The 13,395-nt window shown below is 46.2% G+C and overlaps 1 protein-coding gene across 1 annotated transcript in view; it reads right to left on the bottom strand.

The window, feature by feature from the left end:
• The window catches only part of TMEM201 (transmembrane protein 201), a 293,795-nt gene that overhangs the window by 224,469 nt on the left and 55,931 nt on the right, over positions 1-13,395 (bottom strand). The window contains exon 5 of the mRNA XM_085609763.1: positions 11,405-11,775. Coding sequence (XP_085465889.1) covers positions 11,405-11,775 — 371 coding nt within the window. The remainder of the gene's footprint in view (positions 1-11,404; positions 11,776-13,395) is intronic.

Genomic DNA, 13,395 nt, shown 5'->3' with positions numbered 1-13,395 from the left:
GGACCTCAACCAGGACTCTGAAGGCTCTTTGGACCGCGACTGACACAGTTCCTTATGCTTAGCGACTTACAACTGTGCATTACTTGATGGGCTTCACATGCACCATACAGAATTCATCAGAGGAGTCAGTCACGCTTGGATCCAGATGACTTTTCTTTGGTGCTTTGGCTCGGTCATCAATAGCTTTGTGCAGGTGCGGCAAAATTAAAAACCTGTTGTGTTCCAGGAACGTATTTGCACACTGTTGTGTTTGACATTTGGAAGACGGAAAAATCAGAAAGAGTTAGGCGCTTAACTCCATATCCTAAAAAAAATACAAAAAATTCTGTATCGTCACTGGAAGTAGGACAGAACCAACAAAGAGCCCAATGGCGCCCCCGTTGGTGAGCAGAGTTGTTGCTTGAAAAATTGCCTGATCGTATCTAGCACCCGTGACATTAAAAAATTGCGGAATCTAAGGTTAGAGATATCCATCAGAAAGTCTTAGTAGAGGCTAGACATCAACAATTGTAAGAGAAACCAAGATGTATCCATCTTATTAGTCATTCCTCTGGAGGCATGTTCAAGAAATGTGTGATGTAGCATAACATCACAGATGGTCACAGCACCATAGATTTGCAGCGAGGTCAACAACCGCAGTAACTGCATCTCTATCTTCATCCATGGGATGATAGGGCTAGCTACATCTCCATTACATCACTAATATATACACACATCGCAAGGCTGCTTTCTATTATAATAGATTGGCATCCAGATAGGTTAATAGAGGAGGCTTTTCCACGGATGATGCACGCAGCGGTCCGACATCTCGTGAGGGGTGTCCAGTTAGTGACCAAGACGAGGTCCTTCATTCTATCACATCAGGTAATGGGGTTGGATCGTCCCTTGGGGGTGGGGGGGGGGTTTCTTGGCTCCACACCTACACACACTCTAGGTACACTTAGAGTAAAGTTTGCATAGAAGAAGTACGCCAGATTACTGCCTTGTTTTATATGCCATTAAGGATAATGGGGTAACCCTGTGTCCCTCAGAACCTGGGTATTGATAATAAAGTCTACAGATGGTTCTGTCGGATAAACCAATAATGATGATTATTTGCAGGAGCGAAGTCTAATGAATTACTTTTTAGACATCCAACGGAACACACCAACAAAACTACTCATTAGTACAAATGTAGTATTTACTCATTAGTATATAGCTGTCACATATTAGGAGTTCACCAATATGCAACATATAAAACAGGTGACCATGGTGAATAAAGTGAACTCATAATATGTGATTTGTGATGTAGGGAACAAACGTCTATATAGACCAGGTTGAGGGTTTTTAAGGTCCTGTGGAGGAAATGGAAGGCTACATTTGAAAGGTGCACATGAGTCAAATGCAAATGAAGGAGGCCATTTTGCAAAGAAATCTTGCATGGTCCACATAAAGGTGTTCAGGAAACGAGAGGTGCAGGGGCCATAAAAAGAGCTGTAGAAGGGGTATTCCACCATAGGATGATATTGTTCGGAATTTTCCCCCATGGTGATGAAATATTTATTAGGTCCTAAAGAAAAGAAAGATGACCCTCAACCTACTGCGTGATCGCGTGCCGCCAAGGGCAAACTAAAGCAGTTTTGAATCTGTAGGTTCTGAAACCGATAGAATGATCAGATCCGGGTCCAGCTTCAAATGTCTAGCTCGTTGTGTTTGTCTAGGTGGAGGACATTGCCCGGTGGCTGGAGCAGGCAGCACCGTACTAGAGGGGAGGTCTCATCTTCGGTGGAGGTGTATGGCGCCGAGGCACCACAAGCAGACTTTTTGAGTGTGACTGACATGGACAGCTGTCGTTAAACCCTGTAGTTTCAGGGTTCATAACTACACATTGCAAGAATTTTGGTGGAAAAAAACAAGTTTTCCTGTGGGGTTCAGTCAAGAGACCCGTTTTGCTTTAAAGGGGTGCGGAAAGAAAAGAGCCGACGGAAGCATGCAGAGGTGGCGGTCTTATTGTGGCCCAGACGTCATATCACAAAACGATGAACCAGATGCTAAGCCGCACGACACCACCTGTCGATGCACGAAGGAATTGCTCTAAAGTTTCCGGATCCAGTCTGGCACCTGGGGGAAACAAACAGTGAAGAATCTGCAGTTAGAACTTTCTATCAGAAACAAAGTGGTCATTCCATTGAAGGACCCCAAAAGTCATTTAGCCTTTCTAAGGAGGACGTGAGAAATGTGCTCAATTGATTTACCAGGCATTATTAAAAGTTATGAAGGAGGGCTTTGGAGGGGGGGCGCTAGAGGGCGCACTGCGACATGGCCGCCTTTTGAGACGGCTCTGCCGGTCAGGCCAGAAATGCGGGAATAAACATATATAGCGGGCTTGCAACTCCCCGCAACTGACGAAATCTACAATCGGAGCACGTAGGCTTTGCGATGTAAGTGGCGGGAGGCGGTCCATGTGCCACTAAAGCCGACAAATCGAAAAAAATCAGCCAAGACTGAGCGGTGGACGGGCGCGAACAAGATGGCGGCGCCCTGTGAGATACAACGGTTCGAGGAGCGGAGGTAGCGGAAAGTGACCGTGGGACGCAACGAGGCGATCTAACGCCCTGCCCGAATTGCGCCTGGGGGACAGTTTGAAATATTGCACTGCAGATACCGGCTGATGGCCCTACCGGCTGTGTGAACGCCACGTGCAGGGTGCCGTCCCATCTAATGGCCCAACATGGAGGTCAGACCTCATGGTGGCGACTGCTGACGTGGAGGGAGCGGTCTGATGGCGGAAACGGCAGACAGCGGTTGGACTGTGGCTGGAGCTGCGCCTTGTCCGCCCGCACTATAGCGGTAAGCGCCATCCCCGCAAAATACATGCATGCTGGGGTATGAACTGCGCGCGGTGCCTTATGCCTCTCAATCGCGGGACACCTTTGTGGCACTGCTGGGGAGCCTGAGGCCGCCCCCCCCCCTTTCACACGCGCTGGAATGAGGGTATAAGCTGCCGGGCCCGGGCGAGATGCATAGAGGAGCTGGCGGGACCCATTGTGTGATAGCCTGGAGGCTTTCCTGGGCTCTGTGACCCGAGGGCTATGATTGATGGGGGTGCGGCACGGGTTCCACCGCGCATGATGATGTTCTGGAGGATCAGTTGCGGAGGGACCGCGTGATTGCCCCTCGGTTTGGCCACTACAAAGCTGGGTTGCCCTAAATAAGCGTGGAAGATGAATATTATGGCCTATCGCGCGCCGCCTCCCCCACTGGATGCCTGAACACTACCAGAGGCCGAGTCGGATGATTGAGGATGGGAGACTGTGCATGCTGAGCTGATCATCGCGCTCAGAGTAGGGAGCTGTGTTCCGTGATATCTGCGTTGGGCTACACTACTGAGTCAGCTTATCTCCTGGTCGCGGGCTTTTTCACAGCGTGAACATGGGGAAGGCAGACAAGATGCAAACCAAACTCCCCTTTGAAGCAAAAAAACATGCTAAGGGTGCGACAGCGCCGCCGGACACTGAACCTCAATCCGACACCGAGGTATCTACTGGCATGGAGGGTGTCCTGCAGGCCATACAGCGTAGCTTGCAGGATATCAATGGTAAGCTGGACACTATTACATTGCGAGTTGACAATATGGCAGCCAAGCTGGACAAGCACGGAGAGCGCCTTGTAGAAGCGGAAACTCGTATCGCGGCAGTGGAGGATGAGTCGCATGGCACGACGCGGAATTGCGCTGAAATGGAGAGACTACTGGAAGTTATCAAAAACAAAGAGGAAGATTTAGAAGCGAGATCCAGACTCAATAATGTACGAATCGCGGGAGTTCTGGAATCCACAAACACAGGTCGTATGGAAACCTATATTGAGGAACTACTTCGCAATGTATTTGGTCCGGAAAATCTCTGCCATTTTTGTGATCGGACGTGCGCACAGATCCCTTGCTCCGCGGCCGAAGCCTGGTGCCGCTCCGCGACCAATAATTGCCCGTGTCCTTAATTACAGAGACCGCGATACTATCTTAAGGCTGGCTTGTGAGAAACGTCAGATCAATTACCAGGGAAATGCCCTGGAATTTTACCCGGATTTCACCATGTCGGTTCAGCTGGCGAGAAGAGAATTTATTCCAGTAAAACAGAAACTGCGTGAATTAAAAATTGAATACGCCATGCTTTATCCGGCACGGCTAAGGGTGATGTATGAAGGCCGTTCTACCATCCTCCAGACACCGAAAGCAGCGCAGGAATTTCTTAAGAAGCTCAGCGCCAGGCGAAGAGAGCTGCGGCAGTTGGAACAAGATAAAGACCAGGACTAGCTGCGGACATGCGGTGCGAAGGGCCTCGAATATATGACATCGCGAACTGGTAAGATATATATGCCATATTTTGCGGGGCTGGACTGTTGTTGCCCCGGGCGGCCTGGCGGCCGCAATGTCACCGGTGCGTTAGGGACAATGGCGAACGGTAGCAAGTGCCCTATCACTAGTCCAGCCAGAACTGCCCTGAACTTTTGAACGGATAGTGTGCCATCTGCCAGCTATATGCAGGGAGTGGCTCGAGGGGACACTGCTGCTGCCGGGTGAATATCGTCTTTGGGCCCCACGCGTTTGCTTCACCCGGGACAGTAAGAGGAGATGCGGATGGCCTATCTGATTGGGCTCCATGGTTGCTACCCCAATGCTCTGGGTGGCGATTGGGCCGGCACCTGCGCCTTTGTGCATACGGGGGTGACATTCGGCGAGCTGTGACATTGGATCTGAACTGGGTGTCTAGATTCTAGTGGAGGTAGCGTGTTAGAACTATATGGTCAAACTGTCATGGCTGCTGCTGCAACATATGGACACAGGATGGTCTTGGCTTTGTATTGTATTGTGCACAATGTGTGGGGTTAAATACAGGCCAGTTGGATAACCTGGGGGTTGCGGGGTGGGAGGGAGTCTGCAACAACCACATATGCCCGACCACATCCATTACGATGGATGGAGTTGTGTGCTCTCGGTGGACCCCCTACGCGGGTGCTCCCCAACTTCAGCTGAGTTATGTTACTGTTTTCTTATGGGATATGTCTTTGGCATGGTTGGGATGCTAAAGTGGGTGGTGGGTGGGTGGATTGGTGTTGGGGAATGTTGTGCAGGTTTGAGTACTTGAGAAACATTGCTAAGTCCCAGATCCGCATGCAGATACATGCAACCATGGTGCTGCTTTTATCTATGAGCTATAGCGCAGACTGCAAACTGTCTAATTCCATAGATTTAAATCGGCTGTTGATGACTGATGTGAAGTCACGACCCAAACACTTAAACGTATTAACCTGGAATATTAGAGGTCTCAATAACCCCAAAAAAGTCAGGCAGGTATTTGCATATCTAGACAGACACCAGATTGATATTGCCCTCCTGCAGGAAACACACCTCACACCTACCTCTAGAGTACAGTTAGGGCGCAGATGGGCAGAGATTACACGCTGTTCGTCATTCATCGTACTCTAGAGGGGTTATTATAATGGTTAAAAAGGGACTGCAATTCAATATTGACGCTACCATTGCAGATGAAATTGGGCGTTCGGTTCTAATAACAGGAACGATACGGGGGCAGAGAATTGCTATACTAAATACATATGGTCCAAATATTGATGACCCTGAATTCTACCACAAGGTATGGCGCACACTTAGTGAGCTGCCAGACATTCCGGTAATCTGGGGAGACGATTTTAATATTGCGATGCATGACACACTAGACAGGTCAGGTACGTCGACTGAACCTCATAAAAGGGCCATGAGCAAAGTGCGAGATATTATGACTGATAGGCGTCTTAAGGATGTCTGGAGAACCTGGCATCCCACATGTATGGAAGCCACGCATGTATCAGCTGCGCATGGTAGCTGGTCGCGAATTGACTATTGGTTGGGCTCGTCGGAGATGTTGCTGTGGACGGAATCCATAAAACATCTCCCCAGAACGTTGTCGGACCACAACCCGGTATTCTTGTTCTTGGCTCTGCCGTATTACACGCCACCTCCATATAGCTGGAGGTTTAATGCCAAAGCTCTGTTAGACACGGTGTATATGGATACTATAAGCCAAGCCATCAAGGAGTACTTTGACCTTAATGCACCTTCTACAGATGACCCTGGCTTACTATGGGAAGCCTTTAAGGCCACTAATTCGGGGTATTTGCATATGCACCAATGCGGGCATCCTCAAAGATACAAGACAGCAGCTCACCATCAGAGAAAGTAAGCTACGAGCGCCGGAAAATGATTATGAGCGTACACATGATACGAAATTGCTAGGGGACATTAGGACAGTACTGTCGGAATATCAAACCAATGCAGAAAATGAACTGAAGTACATTGGTAAGTGCCAAGAAGCGAGAACATATGGTGAGAGCGGTAGGCCGGGTAGAAGCTTGGCAGCTAAAATATGCTCCGGCCGCGCGCCGCAGACGGTCCAAGCAGTCAGGGATGCTACAGGGGAGTTGAGGTATGATACGCACCGCATACTACAGGAATTCATGTGTACATATGAAGCATTATATGCTTCGCAATCCACGGCGTCGCCTGAAGAGATAATGGGTTATCTGGCTGATATCGCAATAGCATGGCTATCGGATGCGCAGAGAAAATACCTGTATATGCCTATTACAGAGGAAGAGGTTACGGAAGTCATTAAATCTCTGCCAAACGGGAAAGCTCCGGGCCTCGATGGGTTCACGTGTGAATTTTATAAGACATTTGTGGATCAGTTGGCACCTCACTTGGTAGAGATGTATGGAGATGCCCACGAAAAGCAGAGACTGCCGCCGACATTACGAGAGGCCATGATTATCACCCTATTGAAACCGAACAAAGATCCTGAATACTGTGATTCGTATCGGCCACGGTCCCTAACTAATATAGACACCAAGATACTGGCCAAGCTCATTGCAACTCGGTTGCAACCGCTAATGACCAATTTGATAGTGCCGGACCAATCAGGATTTATCCCATCCAGGTCTACAGCCATTATTCTTGGCAGACCGACTAGCCATAGTAAAGATGGTTATCCTACCTAAATTATTGTATCTATTTAACAATATTCCGATCCAGCCTCCTCCAGCAGTGTTTCGCAGGATCTCAACTATGGTTCTTCGCTTGATCTGGGCGGGTAAGCAAGCCCGGATCGAACTGCGTGCTCTCACACTGCCTTACTCACGGGGAAGGTTTAAGGTTCCGGACTTTTTACTTTATTATCTCGGTGCCCAAGCGCAATATGCACATGTTTGGTATCATCCAATTCCATATCTTACGCATGCGGCGATTGAAGGAGACGCACACCCGACTCCACTAAGGGCTATCCTAACCCACCAGAGGCCCCCGCTGCACAACCACAATATCAATACTATTGATACAACAAATAATGCCTGGCGAACTATGGGTAGAAAAGCGCGTAAGCTGCCACTGTATGCTCCGGCACTGCCTATACACCATCACCCTAAGATATCTGTTACCCAGGAAGAAGTGGGCATGGGACTGCTCAGACAGGTGGGCTTTGACACCATGGGAGATTTATACGAAAAGGGGTTTTTTAAACCACTTGCAGAGCTGTCATTCATAAGTAGGGCTCCCAGTTTTATGGTATTTATTTTTTTGCCATTTCCGTCTGTATTTATCCATATTTATTTTTTGGCCGTTTTTTCTGTATTTTTCCACATTTATTTTTGCCACAAGTAAAAGACGACGCTACAGTTAGTATTTTTCCACATTTATTTAAATTGACAATGCACACATGCGCTCACTTAAACTAGCGATTTATTGTGGCTTTAGCAGTGCTTTAAATGGTCCGGTACTCAGTAATTTGAAAAGGAGAGTACCTGTGCTTTTCAGTTCTGCTATAAAAACACTTTAGGATGGAGTACAAGCACTTATCAGGAGCAAACGTGTGCCAGCGCTCCTGTTTTTCCATCTAAAGCCAGATAGAAATCTGCCTTCAAATGTCTATGGTTTTCACATAGAAAGTACGTACCAAATGCAAACCAATGGGGCGCCTGGGCGTGCATTCTGAACACCCCCTTCACAGTGAGTTTGGGTCTCAGCTGTGGGGCGTGACAGAAGCAGGCACTAGGCTAAAGTCTGAAAAGCTGGCTGATCAGATGGCACTGCTGGGTATTGTGAGAAGCTGACGCAGGTGGGCAGTTTTACAACGTGGCACCCGAGGGTCGATAGAAGAATATAGCACTCATGTAAGTGTCAGTGAAGTGAGAGGCGCTGGCATTACTTGGGAATACTAGCATTCAACAAGTACCTAGATATGCATCAGTTTGTAGTGGGCACTGTACAACAGATTCAGAATAATGCTCACGGGCATAGGTGAAGAGTGGAGGCTGCAAGGGGCCTCTCGATGGCTACTTACTCCCTGCTTAGGGAAGTGACTGCATCAGTACCAACCTTTCGGATGTTGTCCTTTTTCCGGTTTCAGGACTGCTCCTTCTTGGCATGTGGTATTTTTGGCATAGGTTGGACGCGAGTGCGACCTTAGCACATGCAAAGCAGGGAATCCCGCCCTCGGTGCACTGACAACAAGCACTGTGGACAGGAGACCCCTTTTACCCTGCTTTATTTATAAAGGTGGGCGCCTCGGTGAGATCATAGGAGGTTATACTTAGACAGGCTGGGGCCTGTTGAATATTAATAGCTTTCCTCTGACACTGAATTAATGGTGTTTAGAGCAGACAGCGTGTAATGTGAGGACAGGGTCTGCCCTCGCTGTGCAGTGAATGAGTCAGGCTGACCAAACAGAAGATTGGCTCCTCTGCTGTTGACGGTGTTCCATCTCCAGCGGGGCTGTTGTATGCCATGCACATCGAGGCCTTTACTCGGGCTCCTGCTGCAGCACTGTGAATTGAAGGTCTTAAAACGTGCACTGTATGGGGCCTGGGACAGGAGGAGGCAGGGGCGTAGGAGGAGGCAGGGGCGTTTGGGGAGGCTACGGCATGGGGTGAAAGAACAATAAAGCCTCGTTAACAATTACTCGTGAACAAGTCTTTCAAAAGACCTGTGAAGTACTCGGTGCGGCTGTGTGTGTGCCCGGGAAGGTATTTCCAGCAGCAGGAAGGGCAACATTTTCCAGTATTTTGGCGTTTCTAAATATAAATACAGACAAAGGAAATAAAGATTTCCGTCTGTATTTATATGTAAAAATGGAAAACCGGGAGCCCTATTCATAAGTAATCAAACGTTACTATTCCAGTTTACGTATCACCGGCTACAGGGAGCGCTGAAGGTGTTATATCCGACACACCCTGCGGAGCCACCGCAGCTGACCACTCTACAGTTACTGATCACGACCCCCACTGCTAAGTGACTGGTATCCAGACTATATGCAACACAACAGGATGACATAGCAGACAATACGCATAAAGCGATGGGCACATGGAGTAATGTCCTAGAGGATCCTCTAACAGTGGAGGAATGGGCCATTGCTTGCTCTCTTACTAGTCTGTTGACACCGATTGGAAATTTGCGTATGTTACATTATAAATACCTCCACCAGTCCTACTACACTCCAGCGAGGCTTTATAGATATGGTCTGCGGAAGGACTCAAAATGTCGCTGTAATGCGGTAGTTGCAGATTTCATACATCTGGCATGGTATTGCGATGCAGTGGCTGGGTACTGGGAAAGAGTGATACATATGGTGGGGACAATGGTGGGCGTAAACATTGCATGCACTATACGTACATGTCTGCTGGGCCTGCTGCCTGAAATACGGGCAAATAAGCGTAAGTTCTGTATGGTTGCGTTGCTCCTGGCTAAGCGGAGAATATCGTTATGCTGGGGCATCAAGAGAGCTCCAAAGGTTAAGCAATGGATTCAAGACTTGACGTATTGCAAAGACACATTGCAAACATATGAGGAAGAACTACCACTGGGTTCTAAGCCTAGAGACTACTGGTAGTATTTGGTACAATACTTACAAACATACCAGGTAGACTAAATATGATTAACAGTCGCACTGTACATGATGAGATTCCCAGTAACATGGTTAAATTATCAACAATGGATGAAGAATGTAGTTGTACCATGGCCTGTAAGTTACATATATGTTGACTCTGTATGTTTTTTTTCTGGTTGAAACATGCTAAAAAAAAAAAAGGGCTTTGGAACTCAATGTGATGCACCTGGCATGCGCCACAGTAGCTTATCAGAGGTGTGGCAGTGGGGCGGGAAATAACCATGAAGGGGGCAAGTGTAAGGTATGAATTTTTCATGGAGATCGTGTGTGTGAAAACTGAAGAGGGAACCAAATTTAGGCCCGTCCTTGAATGACTAACTTACAATATGAGAGCTCTATATGAACAAGTAAACAACCCTGATAGGAATATTTGGCTCAACTGCAAAATGCTCTCTAGGTGGAAAAGATTGCTCCTGAAGTCAGTCTTAAAACTGCATACCTTGCAGTGGATTGGGAATGAAGGTGATGGCCTGCCTCCGAGACTTAGAGGAACATCAGACTGAGTTCTATTACCTACAAAAATGGAGGAATGAGGTTTCCAGGCTTCCTGCTGGTGTAGGAGCAGAGCTAAATAGAGTACTTATTTTCCTCTCTTAGGGCCACACTTAAACCTAAGGTAAGTTCCTCCTTGTCCTCTAATTTTAAACTTCAGTGTGAGAACTTTCTAGCTGAAAAATAAATTCAGATTAGATAGACATGCTTACATGTTAGGTACTGTAGTGTATTCTCAGTGTGACTCAGGGATTTTTTTAAACTGGATCAGATTCAACATGCTTAAGTTTAAAAGGGGATGCCTTTATGTACCATTACTTGCTTCTTTTTCGGGGAGACAAATAAAAATGGCTTTTTCAGCCAAAACCGTACTGCAGTATGTGAATCCACTTGCAACTTGATGTCCATGCCAGACATGTAAATTATTATGAATGTGAACATCATATGATGGCTAATATTTTCACCCCGATATTCAGATTGTACATCAATAATTCTGTGGTACAATAAAAAATAAATTTAAAAAAACTAGAATAGAACCTTAGAAAGATAATTGTAATAGGCAATTACTGCCCCAAAAGAAACCAGCACTGTGCCATGAGCAACAAAATGTAGGCTAAGGAATACATCACATTAAAACTACCAGGCAGCATCAGCATATTTTTCCATAGTCCTGAAAGGAAATTTGCTTAAAAAGAGAATGAAAACTGTGTAGCTTTCATAGAGGAGGTAAAGTTGTTTTTTGAAAATGTATGTTTGTGCATCCAATTTGACTAGTGTTATTGTAAGGGGCTTTTTTAGATGGGTTTGATGAATAGTGAAATGTGGTTGACAAAATCTATTAAGTGTTTATTAGACATTACACACTGGCAATATTGGTAAAACGGCAATCTGAAGGAAAGACTGCAGGAGCTAACAGCACACACTGAAAATATATGGCCACTCACCTTATTCGTCCAGCCAATCCCATGGCCAGGAGGCAGGCAAGGAGTCCGAAGCATGCAACGCCCAGCTGATGGCTCTGTCCGTAGCTCCAAGCATTCCTCAGGTGCTCAACAGCATGCTCAGGAACAAACTGAAGCAGCTCTTGCCAGCTAGATGCCTTCTGTGATGTGTCATTGACAGGGATCTCTATTTTGGAGTCATTGCCTGCTTGCACTGATGAGGAGGAAGGGGTTGGACTGGAAGTCCATGATGGGAAAGGGTCAACTGAGCCACAGAATGCCAAAGTCACCAGAAATGAACAGAGCAGAAAGGAGAGGATTCGCAAGAGCACCACATGGGCAGGCGTTGTTCCAGGGTAAGAAGCACTAAAGCTCTGCCGATATATTGGTTTTTGGGGGTGGGGAGGGAAGAAAAAGAAACAAACATGATCACACTATATTGCCTGTTCAAAAACACACAAACTGTTAGTCATGCAGTGTTTCCCTGTAAAAGACCTTCACAATGCACCCTAAAGAAAAGTCACTCTTGAATAATTTAATTTTTTTGTTGCTTTTACTAGGAAATATTGCTCTGATTTGTATTTAAAATGACATAGTTCACATTCTACTTCATAGAAGCATTCTATTTCACGCAGGATAGCCTATCCCTGAATTGCCTCTGCAAAGTTGGTATGGCTGGGGAGAAGTTGGACACACAAATATTAAATTAACCCATGTCAAGTAAGATAGCTGCAGCAAATTCTAGCTTTTTAGCCAATAGCATATAGACATACTAACTGGAAAAAAGCAGTACTACAAGTCGGAGGAGGCAGAGTACTACTAGCTACATGGCGTGGACTGGTTGATGGGGTCAGACACAAGGCAACTTAGCGGCATTGCAGCCACCGGACAGGATCACCAAAGAAAGACAGGCTTAGTCTCATGTCCGTATTACCTAGGGTAGGCTGGCACGTCCGAAAAAAAGTCACATGCAATGACTGCCCTGACTAACTGGGTCAATATCAACTCAACCCTATGACTCAAAGCTTAGTAGTTCCATACACAGTCAATCATATCGGGATCAAATCTGAAAAGCCAACTGAGCTGGGGTAGAATCACTGAAAAGGGTAATCATAGGCCAGCCACCCTCATCAATAGTACTGATTGCAAAACAAAATGACTGCATCACAATGTAAATTAAGTATGCAATAGTTTTGGCAATGATATAAACTGTATATAAGATATACATTTATCTCCAAACTATGCCCTTTCGGGCTTAGAGTACCGTTAAATTATGCAAAAAATTAGCGAACCATGAGTTGCCAACTTTTAGGTGGAGAGCAGTTCCTTTATGTGGAGCACTTAACTACAATACCAACACTCTAAATGTGCTCACTGGAAGTGTCTGTTTTTCTAGTAGGGTTTTTAAGCATAGGATAAGCACAGTGCCATCAATGCAGAGTTAGAAAAGGGAGAGAGCGTTTTCCAATTTTTCAGCAAAGTCTTTAAGTACAAGAGCTAGTGCTAGCCACGCAGAGCTGAAACATGACAAGCGCCTTTTGCCATTCCAAACACAGTATAACTGTTTTGGCTTTGTATAATATTCAAGCCAAGCTGGAATTAATGAAAGTAGCTCCTGACATAGGAGTTTCATTCGTACTAAGACCTTATGTCAATACCGGACTTTAACATCACTGTAGCCTTCAAGTGTGCGTAATCGCACTTTAGTACTAATTTCACAAAACATAACACAGTGGAGATCTTGTGAATCTAGCAACCTAAGTCAGAGGTCAACAACAGAGGATCAATAACACAAAAAGTGGGCTATCCATAAGCTGATTTCCAGAGGACAAGATCATTTCATGCACTATTTTGGTTCAATACAAGATTTCAGACTAGTTCAGAGTCAAAATATTACCAGGGTGGACGAATGAGGCAACTGCTTAATAACCTTTTCAGGTAAAGCACTATATAAAAGGTTATAAATATAGGTCAATTTAATTAAAACATTTCTT

The sequence above is a fragment of the Triturus cristatus genome, chromosome 1_2, assembly GCF_964204655.1.
Source record: "Triturus cristatus chromosome 1_2, aTriCri1.1, whole genome shotgun sequence".
Classification (NCBI taxonomy): domain Eukaryota; kingdom Metazoa; phylum Chordata; class Amphibia; order Caudata; family Salamandridae; genus Triturus; species Triturus cristatus.
Note: the sequence above shows the minus strand (reverse complement) of the source record. Positions and strands in the feature narration are given on the sequence as shown.